At 36.6% G+C, this 26,968-nt stretch overlaps 3 protein-coding genes across 5 annotated transcripts; 1 reads left to right on the forward strand and 2 right to left on the reverse strand.

Moving 5' to 3' along the window:
• Positions 1-4,688: 4,688 nt before the first annotated feature.
• Positions 4,689-5,357, reverse strand: LOC145089862 (uncharacterized). The gene has a single exon (XM_079028252.1). The coding sequence runs from the start codon at positions 5,355-5,357 to the stop codon at positions 4,689-4,691; it is 669 nt and encodes a 222-aa protein (XP_078884378.1).
• A 103-nt stretch (positions 5,358-5,460) lies between these two features.
• On the reverse strand, positions 5,461-6,418 carry LOC145089863 (uncharacterized). Its single transcript, XM_079028254.1, has 4 exons — positions 6,122-6,418; positions 5,882-6,034; positions 5,555-5,783; positions 5,461-5,486 (listed from the first exon to the last, which is right to left on the reverse strand). Exons 1-4 carry the CDS (start codon positions 6,416-6,418, stop codon positions 5,461-5,463), a joined length of 705 nt encoding a protein of 234 aa, XP_078884380.1.
• Positions 6,419-8,505: 2,087 nt separating this feature from the next.
• LOC145087770 (E3 ubiquitin-protein ligase RGLG2-like) lies at positions 8,506-11,996 on the forward strand. 3 transcript variants are annotated; one of them, XM_079025834.1, is made up of 13 exons: positions 8,506-8,669; positions 8,730-9,059; positions 9,175-9,600; positions 9,808-9,892; positions 9,972-10,112; positions 10,202-10,315; positions 10,421-10,518; positions 10,605-10,684; positions 10,773-10,878; positions 10,958-11,085; positions 11,167-11,362; positions 11,601-11,657; positions 11,749-11,996. In XM_079025834.1, the coding sequence occupies exons 3-13, from the start codon at positions 9,250-9,252 to the stop codon at positions 11,827-11,829; spliced, it is 1,437 nt and encodes a 478-aa protein (XP_078881960.1). In that variant the 5' UTR covers positions 8,506-8,669; positions 8,730-9,059; positions 9,175-9,249; the 3' UTR covers positions 11,830-11,996. The 3 variants fall into 3 exon arrangements, with proteins under 3 accessions (XP_078881960.1, XP_078881958.1, XP_078881959.1); XM_079025832.1 differs by lacking the exon at positions 8,730-9,059; XM_079025833.1 differs by lacking the exon at positions 8,730-9,059 and having other exon boundaries at positions 9,189-9,600.
• Positions 11,997-26,968: the final 14,972 nt, after the last annotated feature.

Genomic DNA, 26,968 nt, shown 5'->3' on the forward strand with positions numbered 1-26,968 from the left:
TCCGTCCAGCCTAACTGTTATCCAACACCGAATGAAATCGATAGATAATGTAATAGTTTTTGAAACCTTTGTGGTTATATACCTAATTTTGTTGAAAATATTGCTAATAATCGGTGATGTTATAGGGTCACATATTAAAAGATAAAAAATCCAAAATAAATAATATGTTTTTACGATAAATATATTATTTATTAACTAAAACAATAAAAAATAATATTGTTGTTTATTAATGGACTAAGTTTACTTTATTAGTTGATTCGAATAGACTTAAAAAACCTTACCCAACAATATAAATATTTAAGGGATGTTTGTGGTCATTAATTAAAGAAGAAACATAATGACAAACACTAATCTCTAGGGATGTTTGTGGTCATTAATTAAAGAAGAAACATAATGACAAACACTAATCTCTCCTTCCTATCTTTTGACAACTCCCTCATCCGTATGTCTCTTGTGGTCGACAATTTGTTGAGAGTCCATTGGATAGTTGGATTTGCTCATATGGATACATATTGTGGTAATCAATTTCGATCATCTGCTACATGGAAGGATTCCAATACTTTAAAATATATGATCTGAAAATACCTTGTGTTGTGTTAGTTAATTAATATGGATTGAGTGACGTTATTCTTACGACACTCCATCCACAACCATGTAAACCTCATGTTGGATTTTACTACAAAAGTGTGGTTCTTTGTCAAACTCAACGAGTGGTGCCATATTTTTTTTAACAGTTTAATTCAGATAAATACTTCATTTTTAATAAAAAAAAACATAACATACCATTACTCAAAATAAAAAAAAAAACATTTCATTGTCTTACTTAAAAAACATAACATTACATTAAAAAAATCAAAAACGCTTAGAAAAAAACTAGAAATAAACTTACAAACTTAAAAAAAACACATCAAATAAAGAAAAAATATATTATAATTAAAATAAAACATACTACATGAAGTCTTCATTCGAGGGCTCATCTTCTGAGTCATCCAGGGGATCCAAATTGAGGTTAATGTGTTGAATCCCGTAGACGTGTTCCAATAAGTCCATGCGAAGATTGTGAAATGTTTCAATGGTATGTATCTCTGTTCTCCTATCCATGTACTCTTCACTACTAATTTTTATTGATTGTGTCTCGGGGTTGGTTTTATGCTCGTCATATGCACACATCGGTCTTCCTTCATCTTCAATAATCAAATTATCCAATATGATACATGCGTACATGACTTCTTTAAGTTTTCACTCGCTGAAAATAATTGTTGGTTTTTCAGTATGTACCAACGTTTCTTAAGACCTCCAAAGGCCCGTTCGACATCCTTCCTAGCTCTTTCTTGAACTCTCTTGAATTTATTGTGTCTAGAAATCATGTGGACATGAAAATGATTTAACAAACACAACATACTTAGGATAGATCTCATCAACAAGATAATAACGATACTTATATGGCATTCCATGCATTTGAAATGAAGAATATGATGCATGACCATCATATGTGTTGTTAAATATAGGTGAAGGATTAAGAACGTTGATGTCGTTAAGCAAACCAAGGAAAGCAAAAAAAACATACCAAATCCACGTATCCTGTGAAGTCACCACTTCAAGTATGACCGTTGGTTGACCATGATCACATCGAGTAAATTGACCATGGTATGAGGTAGGACAATTTTCCCATGGCCAATATAGACAATCTAAACTTTCTTTTATTCCAGGAAAGCTATGTACGCTAGCATGATGAACTTGCAATTGTAAGATGTCATTGTGTGTAGGCTTACGTAAATATTTTAGACCATAAATCCTAATCACATACTTGCAAAAATAATGTAGACTATCTCATGAGGTCCTGGCGGATATCCTTAAATTCTCGTCCAACACATCAGGAGAGGTGTCATATGCTAATTAACGAAGTGAAAATGTGCATTTTTATAAGAGAGTGAAATCGGGTGTACCTCTAGCATCGAGACGTTGTTGGAAAAAAATACACTCCCTCGTTAAATCTTCGATTATACATTCGTATAAAGGTTTGAACATTCTGAAAACGTCTTCGAAAGTAGTATCCTTGAAAAGTGGCATTATCGTGAACGTAGACTTGCTCCCAACGTTGTTGGGCTGCTTCACGGTCGCTCTGAATATATCTTCGTGTTCTCTGTTCCGCACTTGTGGCTTCATCGTTGTGTAAAGCGTTATACATTTACTCCACTATTTTAGTAGCACAGACAACAACATCAAACATAAACTGAAATTCTTCGGAAGATGAAGATGACGACATTTTCTAGTGATTTAGAGAGAAATAGATATAGAAAGATATAAGAACTGAATTTATGTTTGGATAAATAAGGTTTGTGAGGTTATTTTATATGAGAGAAAAAAGACCGTTAAATGTTGGAAGAAAAGAAAGGAGGAGAGAGAGACTATGACTTCCATGTATCAGATGCAGTCAAACCGCACTCGAAACCGTGGTCAGATGGTTGTGTTCCTCCTTAAAACTATGGCTAATGTACGGTAAAACCGCGCCACTCCCCCGTAACCTTACTAATGGGGTGGGTTTTCAAAATTTAAAGTCTAGTGGTTAGCTGGATTTGCACCAATCAATCTCGATTGTCATCTCCTTTATCGAAGGAGTATGCTTTATATTCATCAAACCCCACTTTCATATCAGAACCAGTTTTAGACTTAGGTGCTGTTTGATTTTCTGAAGCAAAAATTCATGAAGTCTACGGACCACCTCTGCAACCCTCTGCAGTAGAAGAGGTGGACCAAACGGCTGCAGACTGTAATAAGAAGCGTGTTTGTTTTTTAACATCTGCATACTGCTACAGATACTAAAAAATTAAAATAAACTAATTTTATAAACCGAAAATAGCTTTTTAATACGAAAAATTTAATAATGTATAACATTTCGGTAAAAATTAATGATATTTCAGTAAAAAATAATGATATTTCAACAAAAAATAAAGACATTTTAGTAAAAAATAATGATATTTCATCAAGAAATTATCATTATTGAATATAAAAAAACAAAAAATAAATTCAACAAGAATAAACGAAAAAAAAAAAGTGAAATAAAATTTTAACAACATATAATCAAAATTTCAGCAATAAAAAAAGAAGAAGAAGATGTTGGAAGAGGCAGTAAAAGTGTTGCGCCAAACAGAGCACGCGTAGAGGTTTTTGACTCAGAAGACTTCTAAAAAAACAAACAACTGCGAGATGAAAAGTGTTGCGTGATGAAAAGTGTTGCGTGTGTGCTGCGCCACGCAACAATAAGAGGTTTGAAGAGCTTTTTTCCAAAAAACAAACAACACCTTAATAGTTACTAAAGTATTGTATGTTGATTATTTTTGTTCTTCATGTTTTCGAAACAATGGTCAAAACACTATATTTTATATTATTGAATTTTAACGGTTTAATGAATTAGAATTACATGCAATTTTATTTTTAAAAATATAATTATTAATTTACATACATAGCAATAAACAAAGCATTGAATTATTCGAAACACATAGAAGTCTTTTTAATAAAACTTTATAACTCATTTTCAGACGATTTTTTAATTTAACTTTTAGAAATTTAAAAGCTACAATTCCTAAAAACTTTGAAAATACCTTATTATTTAATTTAGGGTAAATTACACCGTTGGTCCCTCGTGCAAATGCCAGAAAGCATGTTTAGTCCCTATTTCCAAAATTTAACTCGTGCAGTCCCTCGTTGTTATTTATCTTGCACGGTTAGTCCCTATGCACGTTAACTGTTAAATTCTTCCGTTTAAGCTACCCACGTGCCTTGCACGCAGGGGCATTTTCGTCTTTTCAGGGTTTGTGTCCATTCTTAATGCCGTTACACCTTAAATCTTATAAAATACTGCAACCCTCTTTTCCTCTGCTATCCTCTCGTTCGTCTCTTCCCCTCGTTCAATCGATTTCTTCCAAACAGATAACAATGATCGATATTAAATGCAATTGTGGAGCCACTGCAGTGATTCGCACATCTTATAGCAAAAGAAACCCTGGGAAACTCTATTATGCTTGTACAGTAAAGGTAAGGTTAATGATTTCAATTTCGTTCTTCGTCTTCTCTAATTTTGCCCTAATTCTTCATCTACTTTAATTGGTTCAGGGACCATTATGCAAGTTCATAGGATGAGTGAATGATTATGACCAGGACTGTGATTGTATGGCGTTTATGATGAAACTTGAAGAACAAAATCGCAAATTGAAGCTTTACCTAGTTATTAGCTGGGTTTTTTTTTGTTTAAGTCCTTATATATAAAGTGTAGGTTTAGTAATGAAGTTGTTAGTATTTTGGTATGTGTATTTTGTAATGTTATTTGTATTAACAAAAAAACTTCAATTTTAGTTACAATATATTGTGTAATCATAATGTGGTGTTATCAGTTGGTGTTCAAATTTAATGAAAATGTGGTATTTGCAACATATGCAATATACCATTCAATACATGTAGCATCCAATATAACAATAAAAAAGGACAAAAATTAAAATATCCAAGATAACCATTGACCATTAACATAAAGGGACATCCAAAATAACAACATAGTGTTATGGCATACAAATAGTTATCCTAGATAGCAACAAAGTATCAAAATACAAAACATAACAACAATGTAATATGGCAATAAATGCCTAACAAAAACATAGTTATCCTTCATGATCATGATACCAAACTACAAATTCTCAAAGCATGGGGCTTTTTCCTTTGTTCCCAACTCCATTTTGTACACCACCACTGCTACCTGCTGCACCTTCTCCTGTTGTATTCCCTGCTACACCTTCTCCTGTTCCATTCCCAGTCTGTGATTGTCCCTTGCAAGTCCTTCCATTATGGCCCACATTTCCACATTTTGTGCATGTTACAGATTTCCATTTTGTGGACACTCCATCATCTTCTGTTGCAGATCTTCTTCTCTTTTTTTTTGGTCTGCCAATAGGGACACGATACTTTGGTGGTATCAACTTGGTAGGACATGTGCTTTTTTCCCACAAAAGCCTCCCATTAATAGGTTCAACTTTGAAGACATACATTTCTTTCCAAGTCTTGAGCCAATAAGTTGGGTGTACCCATGTCTCAGGTATTCCAACATTTTCATTGTTGAGCCTCATATCCCATATAGTTGTTATACTATGTTTGCAGGGTATGCCTGTCAGTTCCCACCTGTTACATGAACAAGTTTGTTGGTCTATATTAACCACATACTGATTAGTACCTTCACTTGTAACCTGGTACTTCCCATTGCCACAAAACATTGCCCTACACTGTACTGCCCTTTCTTTAATTTTTTCAAGGGTCTTAGTGGCTGTAGGAGTTAATGGGCCATTAGCTTTATCAATTTCTTTTTGAACCATGACAATTTCCTCATGATATACTCCCTAATAAACTCCAAGCAACTGATAATTGGCTTATCACAACCCTTCACTATCTTGTTATTCAAATTCTCACACATATTATTCAACAAAGCATCACAATGTGCCCTCCTTAATAAAACACAATTGTATTAGATTATATTTAAAAATTATACACTTATAAACATAATATTATATACCTGAGAAGTGGGATCTGGACCAGTGCTTAGGTGGAATAGAATTAAGCCAGTCATATGCTTCACTGTTAAGTTTCTTTAGTTCTTCCATGGCACTGTTGAATTGTGGTATGGTGGTACATGTTGCACATTTCCAAAGACAATCCTTGAATTCCTTGCCCCTCCATTTACATTTCATGTTCTCATGAAGATGCCTTAGGCAATATCTATGCTCTGCTGCTGGGAAAAGTTTCTAAAGTGCAGGCAATAACCCCTAAATCATCAAAAGAGTGAAGTTGCTTATTGAATTGTAAAACATGCATGTGAAAATGAATGGAGAACTTTATTTACCTTCTGTCTATCTGATATGAAAGTGAAGTTGTAGTTTGCATACAAACCAAGATCATCTCCTAAGTTAGTTAAAAACCGGGTCCATGAATTAAAGTTCTCTGCTTCAACAACTGCATATGCCAAAGGGTATGTGCAATTGTTCCCATTTAAACCCTGAATTATCATGTCAAACATAGTAATAAGCAAACAATTAACTATGGTCAAACATTAATCAATACTAAAATATGATTATGCACATACCACTACTGTCAGGATCATACCATGGTATGGACCCTTCATGAATGAACCATCAAGCCCTAGTAAATCTCTTTTCCCTGCTGCAAATCCACTTTTCAGTGGACCAAGACAAATGTATACTCGTTCAAATACCCTGGTCTCAGATGCATAACATGGTTCACTTTGCACTTGAAGTTTGACTGTGGTGTTTGGATTTCTACTCTGCACCTCCTGTAAGTAGTCTCTTAGACATGAGTACTGAGCAGCAAAATCTCCCCTAATTGATTCCAGGGCTTTCGTTTTCGCCCTATGAACTTTCATGTCTGACAATCCAAGTTGGTATTTTCTTCTCAAGCATCTCACGTAATGCTCTAAGTGGTATTTCTGGGTTTGCCTCCACTGTGTCAACAATCTGTTCAGAGAGAAACTTGTAGTTGCATGCCCTAATTTTCCTTGTTTGAAGGCATGTATGTTGCTTTTCATAGGTCTTAACAGTCCAGTTAATGTCTTTTTTCCACTTACTCACTAGTAGGACCCATGGGCATTTATGAATAGAACCATCTTTTACTTTCTTTTTCTTTTGACTTGGTCCCACTTTGTCATTACTTTTGCTGGTCCCACCTGTTTCTAATATCCCAAGGTTTGGTATTGTCCCTTTGCAAACCACTATAATCCTGTTTTTGTCATTCTTGACGAAGTCTAACTCCTTTCTACTCTATATGGAATGAAGATAAATTTGTTGTTTAACTTCCTTGGCTGTGCTAAAAGTCTGGTGGATGTAAAATGGATCTTTGACAGCAGCTGCTTCATTCTTATGTGCTCTTCGTAAATCTCTTATCTTCTTCCTTTTTTTACTAGCTTCACCCTCATCTGATGAAGATGCAGATACAAATTCTTCAGTGTTTATAACCTCTAATTCTTCATCACCTTCTACTGCTTCATCTCGATCATCAGGAAAACTTCCAACCCACTCCACCTCTTTGTCAATGTTGAGGTGAAAGTTCTTCATATCAACCTCTGGATCATCTAACAAATTATCTTCATCAACTATGTAATCACTATCTTGACTGTATTCACTATCTTCATTGTCATCACTGTCATGACTGTCTTTACTAGCTTGACTGTCTTCACCTGCTTTTTCACTATTTGGTTCATCTTGTTCCATAGGAGTCCCACCAAAAGGTTCACACCATTCAAATGTATCATCCCAACCATCAACATTACGACATGTGCTTCCTATCATTGGTTCAGTCAAAGGGCTTTCAATTCTTGGTATATAGGCAGGGGTTGACTCAACTGTTTCACTCAATGTAACAAGCGGTTGTTCCAAGGTTGTTTCAAGTAATGTACTAGGGGGTTCGTCCATAGTTTCTACATTCTCAAAAACAGGGGCTTCTTCACTAGGACAATCCCCTGAATTTGACCATGTCAATAACAAGCTTTTACGACAAAGGGACTCAGGAATTTCGTGTATCTTTATCTTTGCAGGGTTTGGGGACATTTGATACGTATGCAGCTTGGTTTCCCAAAACTCTGTATACACTTCTATCACCTTGTGTTCATACACGTATGACCTAAAGTGGTTTATATCTTTATCACAACCCAAATCATACAACCCAAAATCTAAATCCCAGGTTGGTCGTTTGAAATGATAATAAATACTTTTACCTGGTTCCACACAATCAAGCAATTCCATTACCTCGTCCATATCATGCACCGAGAACAAGTCACTATCAATGCCATCAATATATTTCATCTTCCCCTTTATGTATTTGCGGCCTGGAAACTTCGTAAAAACTCCACCATAGTTCAATCGTATCGAGAACATAGATGGATTGTCAGCTGCGAACCCAAAAAAAAAATTACATTTTAGGAACGTATAATGGATGATCAACTGAAAATGTAGAAAATTTTACCGTATGAGCTTTGGAGATCATATTCCTCCCATTCTTGCCTAATCCTCCAGTTCACCATCGTAGAAAACTAGGGTTTTCTTGTGCAATGCTAAGGGTCGACGGAGGATGAAATGAGAAATGATCGGTTATCGAAGTCGCGCCATACTGGTTCATGTATACAAACCCTGAAAAGACGAAAATGCCCCTACATGCAAGGCACGTGGGTAGCTTAAACGGAAGAATTTAACAGTTAACGTGCATAGGGACTAACCGTGCAAGATAAATAACAACGAGGGACTGCACGAGTTAAATTTTGGAAATAGGGACTAAACATGCTTTCTGGCATGTGCACGAGGGACCAACGGTGTAATTTACCCTTTAATTTAAAACTACATTTTCGAACTATTCAAAAAGTAAAAAATGACAAAATAAACATCTACTTGCACATGCTTAATTTTTTCCCGCTGCATAATTTAAGGATGAAAGCATATATCTTTGCTGACGTGTATTCCCCCACGCATACCCAACATCCACCTAACTCATGTGATTCCGCACTCATCCCAAATCAAAATTATTAGAAAGACCATCCAGTAGACTTCATTCCTAATCGAAAAAGTTCGGAATCAGGTTCCTCCATTGAATCTCTTTAAGTATATACAATCACAAGATCTAATCAGGTTTGTCTCTTTGAATCATTAGTTCATCTGATCTTGTATTCTGAATAGGCTTAATTACAGATTACGTCCGTTTATGTGGGAATCAGAGATCAAAATTACGAATATAAGCCGCGCCGCCTCCGTTCTAGGCGGGGTGCCAGATTTAAGCTGAATTACCGAATTTCGCTGATCTAGTTTGACCATGATTCCTGAATTCAATTTACTTTTTTGACTGTAGCAACAAGATATTAATAATTTATTTTCCGGTGCCGTGTGTTGACATACTTGTTTGGAAAGATTGTTTATCTAAAAGCTTTTGTATTTGCTACACGAAATACACAGGGATAAGTAACTCCACCGATAATCTAGCGTCGGAGAAGTTTCCTCTCTAACCGCCTTCTTAGTTCTTAGGTTCCTAGAAACAACGACGTTTATTATTTTTTTTCGTGTTATTCTGTATCCTGTTATCGAGTTGAATAGTTCTGTGATATATACAATTTTTAAGCTTTTGTGTCTAAATCATCAGGGTTTACCTTACAGAAGGTTGTTTTAGAAAAGATTAGCTTGGAACCTTGCGTATCAATTGGTTGAATTCGATTGGATGGGTGCCAACACGTCAAGGGAGGAGGACGCGAGTTACAATTCTGCATCTTATCGACCATCTTCATCTTTTTCTGGAAATCAACAGAGCAGTTATTCTCAACCGTCTTATTCGTATCCTACCCAATACGAACAAAATTACCCTGTTCAGGAGGCGTATCCAGCATATCCACCGGCTGCACCTGCACCTGCAGCAGATCCAGCCCCAATCTATGCAGCTCCACCCCACAGACCTGCAGTTGCAACCCCGGCTCCAGCCCCTGCCTATGGAGGTCCACCACCCCATAGACCTCAAAATAAGTTTGACAGGAGGTATTCAACGATTGCTGATAGTTACCATTCGTTGGAACAGGTATCATCAAATACAGTATCTTATTGAATTCTGAACTTGTTGATCGTGACATATGTTTTATTAATACTATGATCCCTTTGTGTATGTCAATCTTTTTCTGGAACACGTCTTACAAAATTGATGTGAATTTCTTGTTAACTCCTTCCTTTTCCTGGTTCTTTTAGAAAGTCTGTTGTTAATTAAATGAGAGATTTAATTTCTGTTCAGGTGAGTGAGGCTCTTGCACGTGCAGGACTTGAATCTTCTAACCTCATTCTTGGTATTGACTTCACCAAGAGCAATGAGTGGACAGGTGATATTATCATCCTTGACACTTGTTTCAATGTTTTACTGAAGTTCTAGAACATGCTAACCATAGTTTGGTTAAACAGGTTCAAGATCCTTCCACAGAAAAAGCTTACATCACATCGGAGATGGTATGAATCCCTACGAACAGGCGATCACTATTATTGGAAAAACCCTAGCAGCTTTTGATGAGGATAATTTGATTCCCTGTTATGGATTTGGAGATGGTATAGTTTTTGAAAAGCTACTCTTTATACTTTATAATGGTTAAAGACACTAAAATAAATATCTTAAGTCTTTTTTTTGTAACTTGCAGCATCCACACATGATCAAGATGTTTTCAGTTTTTATCCGGAAGAGAGGTGTTGTAATGGATTTGAGGAAGTCTTGAGTAGGTACAGAGAGATTCTACCCCATCTAAAGCTTGCAGGTCTAGAAATCATTTTCTTACTAATTCAACTTTTTTATTTTTATTTTTAGTTTTTGGGTGCATATTAAATATATTAATATATGTTTTACTTTTACTTTTACACAGGCCCTACATCATTCGCCCCTGTCATTGAAAAGGCCATGACAACCGTTGAAGAAAGTGGAGGCCAATATCATGTTTTGGTTATCATTGCTGATGGCCAGGTAGGATTCTGTTTCTTTTTTGAATGTAAGGATAAAATTGTCATTTAGTAGTGTATATAAAATTAATATCGTGTAATTATATATAGGTGACAAGAAGTGTGGATACTGAACGTGGTCGATTGAGTCCACAAGAACAGAAAACTGTAGATGCTATAGTTGAAGCAAGGTAATTAATTTAATCATCTGAAAATATCTATAAATGATATGAAAACTGTATTATGGTCTCTAAAAAAGATTAATTTTGTCATCAACAGTAAGCTTCCACTCTCTATTGTATTAGTTGGGGTTGGAGATGGGCCTTGGGACACAATGAGGGAATTTGACGATAATATCCCTGCCCGCAGCTTTGACAATTTCCAGGTAAAATACACAAGGCTATTTCTCAACATTTTATTTGTGAGATACTTCTCCCTGTAATCATATTATGTGTTCTCATCAGTTTGTGAACTTCACGGAAATTATGACAAAAAATGTGGCTCCAATTCGTAAGGAGACAGAATTTGCTCTTGCTGCATTGATGGAAATTCCTACTCAATATAAAGCAACAATCGAACTCAATATACTCGGGTAATTTATAGTCCACCTACCTTTGACCCAACCATAGTTAAGTTTGACCTTGCATTGACCTTCTTGTTTTCGAATTAACAGTAGCCGAAAAGGAATTTCTCCACGAAGGGTCGCCCTTCCTCCTCCGGTTCATGTTGCACCATCTTTTATCAGCTCAAAACCATCACAATCTTATTATGACGAAACTACCCCTGTTACTGCTGTTCCTTATTATCCTCCGACTAGTGGTGTACATCGCACGGCGCCACCTGTCCCAAATTCTACTTACGAAAATCAGGTCCGTTTATTTATTTATTTATTTTTTGATGCTACACAAATGCCCCATTTTTTTACACAGTACGAGACAAGGACAAGACAGGGCCCATTGGACCAAGACTTACACTGATGTGAAGTAGATGGGACATAATTTTAATTTTTTTCTGTCAAGTCCAGTACTTTCTAACAAAAGTATGGTTTGTGTTTTGTATTTATGAGAAGTTGGTGATGTTTATATTTTGTGTGTATTTTTTTTACAGTTATGCCCTATTTGCCTAACTAACCCAAAGGATATGGCCTTTGGCTGTGGACATCAGGTATGGTTATTGAATTTCTATTTGTGTGTTGTATTTATGAGTAGAGTTTAATAATAATAATAATAATGTGTTATGATATGATATGTTGCAGACATGTTGTGACTGTGGACAAACACTCAAGTTGTGTCCGATTTGTAGGAGTGAGATTCAAACAAGAATAAAGTTGTATTAACGTTGGGTTTTTTTATTGGATATAATTTGTTTTGGTTAGTGGCTCAAGTCTTACAATTTCAGAGTGGTGATGTGTTATATTGTTATTAATTTATTTGTCTTTAATTTGGATTTTGGATATGTAAATTAAATTATAAAATGTAAATCAATTCATGTGTTTGTTATTTATTTATTTATTGATAAATTTTGGAGATGTTCTTATATTGGAGATGTTATATTGTGGAAAAGTGCTCTCTTAACTCCATTGGTTATACTGGACAAGAAAAGCTTTTTAGGCTATTTATGGTGATGAGCATGGGATAAGAAGGGTATTTATGTCTTTTAATAAAAATAAAGAATTGAGAGCAAGTTAATATGCCACCTTGAAGTTAGTTCTAGTGTGAGTGCAATGCATGTCAAATAAAATACAAATATGATAATGATTTCTATGACATGGGCCTTAGTGGGTTTGGAAAACATGCAAATATGATAATTCAACTTGAGATTAAGATGCTTGACATGAAGGTACGCTTATCTTGTTCAAAAATGTAAAACATGAAATACCATTATCGATGATGACAATTTTATAGAAGCAAGTGGCCATGAAAACAAATAAACAATAGTTGAAATAGCCAACAATTTGTAAAGATCAAGTGTCCATATGCTTGTATTTTTCGATGTGGTCGTGATGGTGATTGTTGAACAAAACATTCTTTATAATTTACGTGATAATATTGATATGTTTTTTTTGGGTAGAACAACATAAGAATTGAATTCACATCTGGTACATTTAAGTGATCCAAACGACGTTAAAAGTTGCAATATTCGTTCTTAGTTCCAACTACTTAGAAAGTCACTAAGTTTTAAATATATCACATGATTTTTTTTTCTTTTTTTAACCATGCTATCATATATTTAACCAGACTACATAAACAAAATTGATTAATTTAAAACATTAAACAAAGAAAAAGTAAAACTTATTTAAAAACACATTTTATGTCATTTGTATTTTAAAGAATGTACATAAACGTTTAGGAGTTTATGTTTTAAGTTTATAGTCAAATACTATTAGCTTAAAAGATGTTAGTTTGATCATCTTGTATTTTGTCACACGGCTTTATAGCTGTATAAGTTGTTAAAAGCTGTTCAAGTTAGTTAGCATTGGTTAAGTCATGTATTCATTGTTATGTTCATTCTTTCCGCTAGTAATAGAAACAATCGGGGTCGGTTTTGTATGGGTGTCTGTAGTGACACCAACAACGTCTGCAAAAATTTTTGATTTTTTTTTTCTAATATTGTACCATTACTTAAATTTCCCTTATCACTCCTACTATGATTTTTAATCATGTATCCGTATTATTGAAAATTTCCCCCCACTCTCTATTGTCTTGAATCATAACAAAACACTCGTATAAAAACCTATTACCTATAAAATAACTAAAGATACTATAAGAATTAAGAAACCATGTTTTAATTAGGTTTCGTGTCTTGAATAAAAAGAAACAAACTTCTGGGAAGGAACCGTAAATAACATTAACAGCGTTTTCCTTACTATCCGCCATTGATGTATTGAATGCTCTACTCGCCAACAGCTGACAAACTCCATAAACCACCCAACCCTACCATCCACATCAACAAAGACGTCGGAATGGAAACAACACGAACACGTACGTATTATTTCTTCCTTATCTGATCCCACCAGAAATATTCTCTCCTTGCTTGTTCGATCGAAATCAAGATGGAGGCCACCGGATTTTCGTACCAGAGGCTGAGAAACGAAGGCGGCGGCGATAAGGAGAAGGAAATTGAGAGGGAGATTAAGGGGAGAATCCGATGGTCGTTGAGGTTGAAGAAGGTGCACATCAGGAAGAGGCTGAAGATGAAGATCCCAAGTTTGAGGAAGTTCATGAGGCGAAAAGCTCGGGTGGTAATGGCGTCATTGGAGAAGGTTTTGAAGAGGCTTAAGGAAAGTCAATCTCATTTCGGTGATCTGTTTGCTGGTAATTATCTGTTCATGCAGGTCACTCCTACACCTATGAAACATGTTCACGCTATTAATGCTTCTAAAAAGAGGATCGAAGATGCCTTTTTCTAGTTCTTCTGCTGCTAGGGTTTGTTGATTAATCAACTTATCTTTTTTCGTCAATTCGAATAAACACAAGCTCTGTCTCTCTCTCTCTCTCTCTCTCTCTCTCTCTCTCTCTCTCTCTCTCTCTCTCTCTCTCTAAGGTTCATCATAATTCAATCCGATCCGATCCTATCCGATCAGCAACACCTTCTGCATTTGAAAATTGTTCTAAAGAAGATACAGAAAGTCAGAAATCATGTTCCAAAAGGCCGGATGCAATCACTCCTTTCATTTTACCAAGTTTCATGCTCGATCGTCTTCACCATTTCCATGGAATTGAATGTTTCGGAATTATAAATTCTATTAAACAAAAATGTCATTGCTTTTGTCATGGGATGATGAACTCCATCGATTTGAATTCCATTATAATTATTTATTTTCCCCAAAAGACTGTTGTTATTAACATTAATATGATCAATTATATTATCATTTTGTGAATCAACTTCCAAGATTTCAACTTAATCTATCCGCTTAATTAAGTTAGACTATTAAACTGGATCAACATGAAATCATATTGTATGGTTTTAACTTCTGCAAGAAATTAAAACAAGCATTTTTTATTAGACTTTTTTTTATCAAAAACAATACGATAATCACAGTACTTTTAAGAAATTATTATTTCAATTATATACATGTATCTCAGTACCCAGTGTGTGTTACTACCGATAATTAAATATCCTTATGGTATGACAATCTGATGGCATCAGCACGTTATTAAATTACATATTTTTTTATTGGAATTCAGAGTCATTATCACAACACATGCAGATGCAGTTGTGCTCCAAGGTCAAAAACGCTCTCTAATTTGAATCACTAAGTGGGCCATGTGAAGGGACACTTTATCATCAGTCTATCTTGACAAATGGGCTTCGCCGACTAATTGGGCTAAATGCAAAAGCAGCAAGTAGGAAGGACATAGATTGTGTGTCAACTTATAGTGTGCCATGTCCATTAAATAGAAGAACCAAACAAAGTGCCAACATGAGAGAAAAATATCACTTGAACTTGAAAACATATCGCAAACGAGAAAAACTCCAAAGATCAATCAATACGACTCAACATCACCTCATTATTTAATTTATCAAAATCAACAGGAGTGTTAGAAAGAATTCCATATATTAATGACTATTATTACACCCTTCGTTCTCTAATAATTGTTACAAGCTAATTAGGCTATCTTTGACATCGGACAACTACTTGAGCAAACTTATACTTTTTGAGTTTTGGAATTGATAAACCAAAAAATAGCTTATAAGCTAACCTTCTAAAAGTTATTCAGACTAGCTTTTCAACAAGCTTTTTAATTTTATTTTTTTTTTAATTCTTTCAAATATACTTTTTATTAATTATAAAAAACTACTTTTTTAATATTTTTTATGACATTTTACTTATTTCAACCGGTCTTAACAAACATTTTTTTTTCTTTTGATCCAAAAATTTAATATAAATATTGTTCAAATTGAACCGAGACTACAATAAATAAGATTAAAAATATATAAATAAATAAATACTAATGACAACTTTCTATAGTTATATAACTCTTAGATTAACAAAGTATGAAAAATAACTTTCTAAGTTTACTTTATAATATATTGTGCCAATGTTTAAAGATGATTCAAGTTTGTCTTGCTAGTTTAGCGTGTTAACTCTAAACTTGAGGTGGGGAGTACGACTCCTAGTCCTAGTCCTAGTCCTAGCCCATGTCTTCTTTTTATCTTATGCCAGCAGGCAATACTCTCCTTGCCTCAGATTCGACCTTGACCCGACCCAACGAACATAAAACCTAGACAAAATTGCAAATTTGGTCCCTGTGGTATGTTCAAACTAGCATGTTTGGTCCAAAATGGGTTTGGCTTACAAAGATGGTCCAATAGTTTCTATTTGTTGCGAGTTTAGTCCAATGGCTTAACAGCCGTTACCAAGCTCCCGTTAATTTACCCATGCCCCTCTCACTTAAGGGTATTCTAGTCCATTCATCTAGCCCCTTTATTATTTTATTATTATTTAGTCCATAAAGAGACTACAACGTCTCTATTCTCGTCTCCAGCAACAAGCCCTAACTGTTACTCCCTCTCTGATTTCATCTTCTCCATCGATCACCCCCCTGTGATTTCATCTTCTCCATCGACAATGGTGATGTGCGTCTGCAGAAAGTGGGCGATAGTTCGGACATCGTGGACAGATAACAACCCAGGGCGCCGATTTTGGGGATGTCCTGACCTGGTAAGTGTGTTAAACTTTATTTTGAAGACTACTCCCTGATGATCTAATGTTTCTTTCTTCTTTTTTTCAAGAATTCATCATGTGGGTTTATTGGGTGGTATGATGAACCCATGTGTGCTCGTTCCAAAGTTATAATACCAGGGTTGCTTAGGACAATCAATAAGCTACAAAAAGCAATGGATGATATAAAAGAACAAGCAAGCAAGCATGAAAAAGCAATGGAGAAGATCAAAGAACAAGCAACTATGTTGAAGTATTACCTAGTCTATAGTTGGATTTTTTTTGTTGTTGTGTTGCTGTTCTTGTTGTAAGTCCACAGGTTGATTGTGGTTATCTTTTGTAATAGGATAGGGGTATATGTGTCTGGTTTAAGTATTTTTTTGCTAATGTGGAACATTGTTGTAATGCAAAGTAATGGTTAATGAAAATTTGGTATCTATTGACCAATTATGGATTTGTTCTATTGTTCATACATAACCTTCTAAAGATAACATATAATGCATCCATATGTAGTTAACACAAAAGCATACTAAAGACATAATACATATTACCATCTTCAAAATACATGTCATAAGTTAATTGAAAAAAAAGTTATTGCAACAAACGACATCCTGCATCTAGGAATCAAACCAAAGTTGTTCAATACAGTCAAACCAAAAGATAAAACCAACATAGACCATCAAGTCCCTCCCTGACCTTTGCATGTCCTGGAGTTGTGCCCTTTGTTTCCACACTTACTACAAGTCACACTAACAAACTTTCTTGTTAGTTTCCCACCACCATGTGGACCATGACCATGAATCTCACTGGGACCAACATCTGACCTTTGACTCTGACTTTGACTCTTGCTTTGACTTTTCTCCTCCATGGATTGCCTTCTCTTCCTCTTGGGTCTCCCAGGTTGATTACGGTGTGGGGGAGGTGTGATCTGCATTGGACACTCACTTCTAGGCCACATTGCCCGACCTTTAATTGGTTCCACCTTGTACCCATATGCAGTTTTCCAAGTTTGTAGCCAGTGCACCTTGTGGACATAAGTATGGAGCTCTTGTACACACTCACCATGATCTGCTTTGTTATACAACACAGAAATCACATGTCTGCAAGGGATACCTGTTAATTCCCATTTCCTGCAGTTGCATACCCTTTCATGCATATCAACAACATGTTGATCATTCCATGGGCCTTTGACTTGGTATTTTTCATCACCACACCATTCTGCAATGTACTGAGTAGCAGCTGCTTCATTCTTCTCCATGATCTTTGTTGCTGTTGGGGTGAGTGGGCCTAAACACTTTTGTTGCACCCTGAGGACATTGCATATCCTCTTCATCATATATTCCCTAATAAACTCCAAGCAGCTAATAATTGGTTTGTCTCTCCCATCAACTAGCTTGCCATTAAACACCTCACAAAGGTTGTTTAACAGCATGTCTGTGGTTGCTCTCCCTATATAGAAAAGGGTAAAAGTGTCATAATGTTATGTGAAGGGTAAAATGGTAAAAGGGTCATAATAGCTTACCTGTGAAATGGCTTTTTGCCCAATGTTGTGGTGGTATTGACTTCAACCATTCATATGCTGATTTGTCAAATAAACTGAATTGGTGCATGAAATGGTTAAACTCTGGCACTGTTGTAGCTGTGGCACAATCCCAAAGGTGATCTTTATATTCCTTAGTTCTCCACTGTTTCTTCATGTTCTCATGTATATGTCTGAGACAGAACCTATGCTCAGCACATGGGAACAGTTGACTAACTGCTTGTAGCAAACCCTGGCAACAAATTACACATGATTAACAAAATAAACATTAACAATAATAAATAAACAACCATTACCTTTTGTCTGTCACTAACAAAAGTGAAATTATACATAGCATGTAGATCCAAGTCATCACCAAGACATTCAAGGAACCACTTCCAAGATTCGCAGTTTTCAATCTCTACAATGGCATATGCAAGTGGGTATATGCCATTGTTTGAATCTAATCCAACTGCAGTTAAGATCTGGCCTGGATAAGGGCCTTTCATATGAGCCCCATCTAGCCCCAAGAAATCTCTTAAACAAGCTTTGAATCCCTTCTTCATCCCCCCTAGACAAACATAAATTCTTTTGAAACATCTTGAAGTGCAATTCACCAAATTAGATTCTGAAACATCTCCAAGTTCTAATTTGACTGTGGTATCAGGATTGGTTGACTGCAACTCAAGGATATAGTCTCTCAGAACTTCATACTGTTTTTTTGTAATCACCCACTACAATCTTTTTTGCATCTGCTTTAGCTCTAAAAACTTTATGGATTGAGAAGCCCACTCCATACTTCTTCTGTAATTGTTCTTGGAGAGCTTTAACTGGGATAGTAGGGTTGGATTCTACTTGATCCATGATTTGTTTGGACATAAACTTCGTTGTTGCAGCTCTCACCTTCCTTGTATTCATCACTCCATCCTTGCTCATACCCCTTCTCCTATTATATCCAGGTGATAAGGATACGACTTGAACTATTTCATTAACTTGGATTTCAGGTTGGTTTGCTTGAGTGGGCACCACATCAACTAAATTATCAGTAGGTGTAGTCATCACAGGTGTTTCCTTTGATTGGTCTTCAGGAGCTTCATCAATGTGTTGCACATCCTCATGTGGTTCATCTAACTGTACAAGGGTAACCTTGGTAACAGGCTTAGGATTCAAGAAATAGGTGAGTAGTCTTGTTTCACCATGCTCTGTGTATACCTTCATCACTTTGTGCTCACTGACATATTGAGAAAAGTTTGCAACATCTTGATCATTTCCTAAAGGGTGAAGACCAAAGTGGAAGTCTCCACCAGGCACAAGAAAAAGGTAGTATATAACAGGAGGAACCCCATATCTAAAACCCTTCATGATTGCATCGAGCTCATGAACTGAAAACTCATCTATGTCTACCATGTCAACATAGTTTACAGTTCCATCAATGTAACGAACATCAGGGTACTTGGTGAACTCACCTCCATGGTACAACTTAATGGTAAACAATGTTGGGTGTCCATCTTCAAAACAAGAAAAAAAACACCTCAGTTGGACTTACTTAAAAAAAAATCAAGAAATCAAAAGATGAAAAAGGCCAAATTACGTACCATAAACAACCTTGGGGTTGAAGGGTGTGTTTAACAACCTTACGTTCCACATTGTTATGTTCATCCACCGATAATCTCTACAAATCGCAGCTTAACTAACAGAACTGATTTTGTGTCTAGGGCTTTTATTGATCTTGGTAAAGAACGACGGTCTACTTTATTGAGGAGGAGACGAACTGCTTTTATTGAGCTTTAGCGGGAACGGTTATAGGGATTAATGGACTAAAATACCCTTAAGTGAGATGGGCATGGGTAAATTAACGGGAGCTTGGTAACGGCTGTTAAGCCATTGGACTAAACTCGCAACAAATAGAAACTATTGGACCATCTTTGCAAGCCAAACCCATTTTGGACCAAACATGCTAGTTTGGACATACCACAGGGACCAAATTTGCAATTTTGTCTAAAACCTAACCCGCCAAAAATTCTGGCTCAACTAGGCCCCCCCCCCCCCCCCCCCCCCTTTTTTTTTTTTTTTTTTTTTGAATTTTGTCCAAACTCTTTTAACAAAAAATTTACAAGGTTTTTTCAACTTTATTTTTATATATTTTTCTAATTTCTTTTACATATTACTCTATAATTTACTTTTTCACGAATTCGGTTTTACAAAATTACTTTGCTACAACTTTTTTAAATATTCGTTTTAACAGTATTTTTTTTCTGTAGTTTTTTAAACTTTTTTTTTTGTACATATTCATTTTTATGCATACAGGTTTGTAAAAGCATACATAAATTTAATTATTTTTTAAATATTCGTTTTTTTTACAAACTAGAAATGTCGTGTTATCAAATATTTTTCAATGCATGATGTATTTATTAGTACATGATTGTACTTTCCAATTTATGAATGTAATTCACATCATTTCCCATTTGTAATTAAATCATTTTTAAAGTTTTCTATAAGTTATATATAAGACAAAACTGTAAGATTGGTCAATGTGGTATTCAAAAAACTTTGGATAGGGTCCAAAAAGTTTCTCACTTGCATAGAAGGTCCAAAGGTTTTTCTGTGTTTTTGGTCTAAAAAAACTTAAAATGACAGTTATACCCTTTTAATTTCTTTTTTTTATATTTTTTTAATTTTCAAATACTATTTTAATTTAAAAATAAATAGAAAAGGAAATAGTTCTCTCTCTCTCTCTCTCTCTCTCTCTCTCTCTCTCTCGTTTCTACATCATCGGTGAGAAAAAGGGGGAATCGGCAACCCTCCTCCACCCTCTCTCTCTCTCTCTCTCTCTCTCTCTCGTTTTTACACCATCGGTGAGAAAAAGAGGGAACCGGCAACCCTCCTCCACCCCTCCTTCCTGTCAATCGGAAATAACCAAACACCCCTGAGTATTGTCACTTCCCTCGGCTGCTACTTCAGTGTTTCTTTCCCCTTACCCCTCGTGTTTTGCCAACGGAACAGAAGGAGAACAACCAAGGAGGCCACCGGAGCAGCCCCCTCGTTGTAATAGTCACCCAACAGCGTAAGCCACCTTCGTTTTCTTCTTTTATTTTGGCGATAGACAAAATTGAACCACCCATTTTTTGCTTTTGCTCTTCTTCTTTCTCCATTCGATCCAGTCGGTTCCCTTTCCCCCTCGATTTGGGGCCGCCGACGACAAGTGAAGAACCTTGGGGAGTTCATCGGATATCGACTCCTTCTCGCGGTCTGTTTGACCAACAGATCACCACTTTGACTGCTTCTATTTGTGTTCCTTCTTACTTCTCCCAATTAGTGAAGACGAAGAGTAAACCCACAAAGGGTCGTCGGTCTTGACAGACCCCCTTACCCCTCCTTGCGATTTCCCATTTACACCTCAGCTCCCGTCAATTAGCCTTTCGTTTGTCTGTTCTTTGTCCAATATGATGGAGACGATAATTATTCAAGGTCAAAGTGGGTTTGGCTTTTTGGGGAAGATGAAGTTATAAGAATATGTATTGTAAAAGTCTCAAACCAATGGAGGGAGAGAGAGAGAGAGTGAGAGAGAGAGAGAATTATTTCCTTTTCTATTTATTTTTAAATTAAAATAGTATTTGAAAACTTAATATATATATATATATATATATATATATATAAAAGAAAATAAAGGGTATAATCGTCATTTTAAGTTTTTTTGGACAAAAAACATAGAAAATCCTTGATTTTGGACCTTCTATGCAAGTAAGAAACTTTTTGGATCCTATCCAAAGTTTTTTGAATACCACAGGGACCAATCTTGCAGTTTTGTCTATATATAAATATAATACTATGTGTTATGTTTGATAATTTTTCTTTATTCTTTTATACTTAATATCTTGAACATCGACTAATATATTGAATGATCCAAGATTCTAAGGAAACCAACATCTTGGAATTATTATTGTATCTTTATATTTTGTGATGCAAGAATAAAATATTATTTCATAATGTGCAGAATGATATATTCATTTTTTTTTACAAACTAGAAATATCGTGTAATCTAATATTTTCAATGCGCAATGTATTTCGCAACACATGAATGTACTTTCAAATTTATGAATGTATTTCATATCATTTCCCTTTTGTAATTAAATCATTTTTATAGGGGAACTGATTTGTACACAATAGTTTTTATCCATACATAACAATCGGTGCTTTAAAATGTGTATTGTACAACTATATAATGCATAAGTTATTGTGTATGACAAAAAACTGTTGTGTACGAATTATTTTTTTTTTTATTTTTTTTTTTATAGTTTTCTATATGTTATATATAAATACAATGTTATGTTTATGTGTGATATTTTCTGTTTATTCTTTTATACTTAACATCTTAAACATTGACTAGTATATTAAATGATCCAAGATACTAAGGAAACCAACATCTTGGAATTGTTATTGTATATTTATATTTTGTGATGCAAGATTAAAAGATTATTTCACAAGGTATAAACCAGGTCAATCAAACACGAGGTCAATGAGAATAAACGTCGAGTCTCCCCAAAATACATTGTTAAGAAAGAATAAATGATGATCCCGAATATTTAGTATAATTAGTTAGGTTATACATGTATAAAAAAAGTCAAGTTAATTTATCTTCACACAGGATTACCCACTTACGTACACTTGAACACTCTCAATAGCTCGTACTCATATTACTCTCGATCAGTTTGTACCTGTAATTTTTCTATTTATTCTAATAAAAGTCATAAAGGCAAAGTAACATTAGTTACCTTCCGAAGTTTTACATTGTAGATCCCAAAAAATTAAAGGTTTTCATTGTATATCTGTTGGGTTTTATTCAAAATTGTAGTTTCAAAAACAATAAATATAACAACGAAAGCATTTAAAACTTGAATAATATAGAACTATTTTATAGTCATCAATGATTAAATTCCATATATAGAAAGATTAACACAACCATATGAAAAAATTATAACATTTGAAGTTTTTGATTCCTTAATGGGTGGTTGGAAGTTGATAGAGTGATGACATGAAAAACACAAAATAGAACTCCTCTATAGCTTCACATCAATAATAACCACTTAAATTAGAATGCTAGTTCTTCATGCAATAATAAAACTCTTAAACCTTTAACAACAAAACACTATATATATATATATATATATATATATATATATATATATATATATATATATATATATATATATATACAATCTTATTAATTTGGTTACAAAGTTATTAAAGTTATTTTGATCAAAACACTATGTAAATTATATTTTTGGGTATTCTATATATACAAACTTTATGTAACACTTGAATCCTGGTATGTTTCATTTTTGCCCTTTGTGTATTTATAAGTTGAATTTGGTCCTTGTGTAGTACGTGGGGCGTACCACATGGTACACTTGGCGTACAAGCTGCAAAGCGAGTACGCGGGAGATACAAGCTGTAAAGCGAGTACGCGAGGTGTACTACATGGTATGCTTAGCGTACTCATGCGAGGCCATGACGGGATTTCGGATACGTATACGTGGCGTACATCCATGTACGTGAGGTGTACATCCATGTACGTGAGGCGTACATGTACTTTAATGAAAACCCTAATTTCGGGGTTAGAAACTATATAAACACATTTATGGCTCATGGAACCCTCATTTCTCAGCCTCCACAATCCTTATAGCCACATACACGAAACCCTAAACCTTTCCTTTGTGTTTTGAGCTCATTGTGTCCATTTTGGTGTGTGAGTCCAACCATTGTTGTGTGAGACCTCTCATTCGAAGAATTATCTGGTTTTAGTTATATGTAATTGTATTCATGAGCTAGTTAAAGGGAGTTAGTGGGAGTTCCTTCTGTAACTGATGTCGGAGAGTGGTGTGGAGTTTGCCCTAGGAAAACCTAGGATGAGATCTAATGTTGGGAGCCTTGTCCTTCAGGGAGTTTCGGGCATGTGGAGCTCCGAACTATCACAGGGTGAAGGACCCCATAATGAGTAGACGGTATTTAGAAGATGTTGCTAACACCTTCCTCAATATCCATTGTCACGAGGGGGACAAGGTAAAACTAGCTTTCTGCCTTTTGATGGACAAGGCATGAGACTGGTGGGAGGAGGTAGGACGTGCAGTGGGTGATGATGATGTTGATGTGATGTCATGGGATGATTTCTCGGCCAGGTTCCAAGCTGAGTTTGCACCAGTGATTGAGGTGCACCAGTTGGTGCGAGAGTTTCAGGATCTCCGCCAGACTACAGAGACGGTGATTGAGATCACTACGATGTTTCGGTAGAGGGCACTTCTGGTTCCATTGTATGTGGTGGATGAGGGTGATGAAGAAGGCCTGATATCATGAGATGTTGAGGAGTGACATTCAGCAGTTTGTGAGCCGGTCCAGCTGCAAGACGCTGGAGGATATGATAGCGTGAGCTTGGGAGAAGGAGATTGATCTGGAGACGGAGAAGAAGAGAAAACCAAATTATGTGTCGAGTGTTGAGGGTTTGGCAAGTGGACCAAGGTATCTAAGTCTAGACCGTGGGGCCATCAGGGTCGGAGCCACTGCGGGAAGTGCGCCAGATCGCACGAGGGACCATGTAGGGTTGGTGGTTCTAGTTGCTTCAAGTGCGTCCGTACGGGTCATTATAGCAGGGATTGTACTGCTACCACCACCCAGGGATCTGATCTAATTTGCTTTGATTGCAATCATATGGGCTACAGGAAGGCCCATTGTCTAAGTTTGGCTGCAGCAGGACCGGTGTCAGCACCCGCTCCTGCAACTCTCCGGATTACCGACGGCCACCAGAGCTAGGTAGACGCGCCTGTGGCGAAGAACATGGCTTTCCGGTTAATGGCCAAGGAGGTGTGTACAACTCTCGATGTGGTGACGGGTATGTATATTCTCTTCACCTTTTTAATTATATTGAATTGTTTGCTTATGTTTATGTGTTTTATTTTAGGGTCGTGCCTTGTGAACGGTATTTCTGCTTTGGTATTGTTTGATTTGGGGGCTACCCAATCTTTTGTATCATTTATGCTTAGCAAGAGATTTGATGGGGCTCCGTGGGAGCTGAATTGTCCTCTTGATGTAGAGATTGATGATAGGTCTGTTCAAGTTGCGAGAGTTTATCAGGGTTGCACTCTTCAGTTGTTCAGTGAGCAGTATCTGTTGGATTTGGTTCCTATTTCGTTATGTGGGAACAAGATTATTGTGGGCATGGATTGGTTGAGCCATAATAGGGCAATGATCAATTGTGAGCATCAGTTGGTACAGGTTCAGACTCCGAGTGGGGGAGAGTTAGTGGTTCATAGGGAGAGATCTCAGCATGGGCCGGTTTTGTGTTTAACAACGAGGGCCATACACTATTTTCAGCAGGTTTGTTACAGATATGTCGCCTATGTTATGGATACGCGAGATAAAGGTAAGGTGACCGTGGATGATGTGCCGATTATGCGGGATTACTTGGATGTATTCCCGGAGGATTTTACTGGGGTGCCTCTGGATAGGCAGGTAAAGTTCAGGATTGATCTGGTTCCAGGTGCAACTCCGATATCCAAAGCACCATATTAGTTGGCTCCTCCCGAGATGCAGGAGTTGTCTACACAGCTGCAAGAGCTGTTAGATAAAGGATTTATTCGACCGAGCAATTCGCCTTAGGGAGCATCGATTATGTTTGTAAAGAAGAAGGATGGGTCTCATCGTATGTGTATCTACTACTGGGAGCTGAATAAGGTAAGGGTGAAGAACCGTTATCCACTCCCGAGGATTGATGATCTTTTTGACCAGCTTCAGGATACATCTTGGTTCTACAAGATTGATTTCCGATCAAGTTATCATCATATGCGGGTAAGGGATGAGGATGTGCAAAAGACAGCTTTTCGGACTCGTTATGGTCATTGCGAGTTCGTGGTGATGCATTTTGGGCTCACCAATGCTCCATCCACGTTCATGGATCTCATGAACCACGTGTGCAGACCGATGTTGAATCGGTCTGTGATAGTATTCATTGATGCTATCTTGGTTTATTCCAAGAATCAAGAGCAACATGAGGAGCACTTGAGTGAAATTCTAGATACGTTGAGGAGGAGAAAATATTCGCAAAGTTCTCAAAGTGTGAGTTTTGGTTGCGTGAGGTGCAGTTTTTGAGGCACCTTGTCAACCATAATGGTATTCTGGTCGATTACGCCAAGGTTGAGGCCATGATGCAGTGGTAGGTTCCGAAGTCTCCATCCGAGATTCGAAGTTTTCTTGGGCTTGTGGGTTATTATCAAAGATTCATCCAGGATTTCTCCAAGATAGCAGTTCCTTTGACCTGATTGACAAAGAAGACGATTACTTTTCGTTGGGGGTCTGGGCTGCAGGAAAATTTTGAGACTTTGAGACAACGGTTATGTGAGGCGCCGATTCTGACCCTGACGGAGGGTGTTGATGATTTTGTGGTTTATTGTGATGCTTCGATCATAGGTTTTGGGGCAGTCTTGATGCAGAGGGGTTGCGTGATCGCTTACGCTTTGAGGAAACTGAAGCCACATGAGGCGAATTATCTGATACATGATTTGGAGTTGGGGGCCGTGGTTTTCGCCCTCAAGATTTGGTGGCATTACCTCTATGAGGTCCGTTATATTATTTACACAGATCACAAGAGCCTGAGGTACTTGATGGATCAGTCGAATTTGAATATGAGGCAGTGACTGTTGTTGGATGTGGTGAAAGATTATGATTGCGAGATCCTTTATCACCCATGGAAGCCTAATGTGGTGGTCGATGCTCTCAGCTGCAAGACGGTCGCAACTCTGATCAGAGATATATGTTTGAGGATGACCGTGATTACTCTATTATTGGAGCGGATTCGTGAGGCTCAGGTCGAGGCTATGAAGGAAGAGCACCAAAAGAGCGATCTTATTGTGGGTCAGGTGGCTTCCTTTGATTATGATAGTTGTGGATTGTTGACTCTGCATCGAAGAGTTTGGGTTCCGTATTGGGGCGGCGTGCACCAGATTCTAATGGAGGAGGCTCACAAGTCAAGCTTCTCCATCCATCCCAGGGCGACGAAGATGTATAGTGATCTTCGTCCTGATTATTGGTGGACCTGCATGAAGCGGGATGTGGCATGGTATGTAGAGCGGTGCTTGACCTGCAGGAAGGTCAAGGCCGAACATCGACGACCTCACGACAAGATGCAACCGTTGGAGATTCCGTTATGGAAATGGGAGGATACTGTTGGAATAGTGTCTAAGGCTGCAACTATATTAGGCAAGTATTTGACCCGGTTGTGCATGGTCCTTTTGGGTTGCCTTC

Source organism: Lactuca serriola, chromosome 2 (genome assembly GCF_051521515.1).
Source record: "Lactuca serriola cultivar US96UC23 chromosome 2, Lser_US96UC23_V15, whole genome shotgun sequence".
Classification (NCBI taxonomy): Eukaryota; Viridiplantae; Streptophyta; class Magnoliopsida; order Asterales; family Asteraceae; genus Lactuca; species Lactuca serriola.

Coding starts and splice junctions, on each gene's coding strand:
- LOC145089862 (XM_079028252.1), bottom strand. CDS start 5,357: ATGGTTCAAAAAGAAATTGATAAAGCTAATGGCCCATTAACTCCTACA.
- LOC145089863 (XM_079028254.1), bottom strand. CDS start 6,418: ATGAAAGTTCATAGGGCGAAAACGAAAGCCCTGGAATCAATTAGGGGA. Junction 5,784..5,881: donor TCATATCAGATAGACAGAAG/GTAAATAAAGTT, acceptor CCTGCACTTTAG/AAACTTTTCCCAGCAGCAGA. Junction 5,487..5,554: donor GTCCAGATCCCACTTCTCAG/GTATATAATATT, acceptor TGTTTTATTAAG/GAGGGCACATTGTGATGCTT.
- LOC145087770 (XM_079025834.1), top strand. CDS start 9,250: ATGGGTGCCAACACGTCAAGGGAGGAGGACGCGAGTTACAATTCTGCA. Junction 10,113..10,201: donor CTGTTATGGATTTGGAGATG/GTATAGTTTTTG, acceptor TGTAACTTGCAG/CATCCACACATGATCAAGAT. Junction 10,519..10,604: donor TTATCATTGCTGATGGCCAG/GTAGGATTCTGT, acceptor AATTATATATAG/GTGACAAGAAGTGTGGATAC.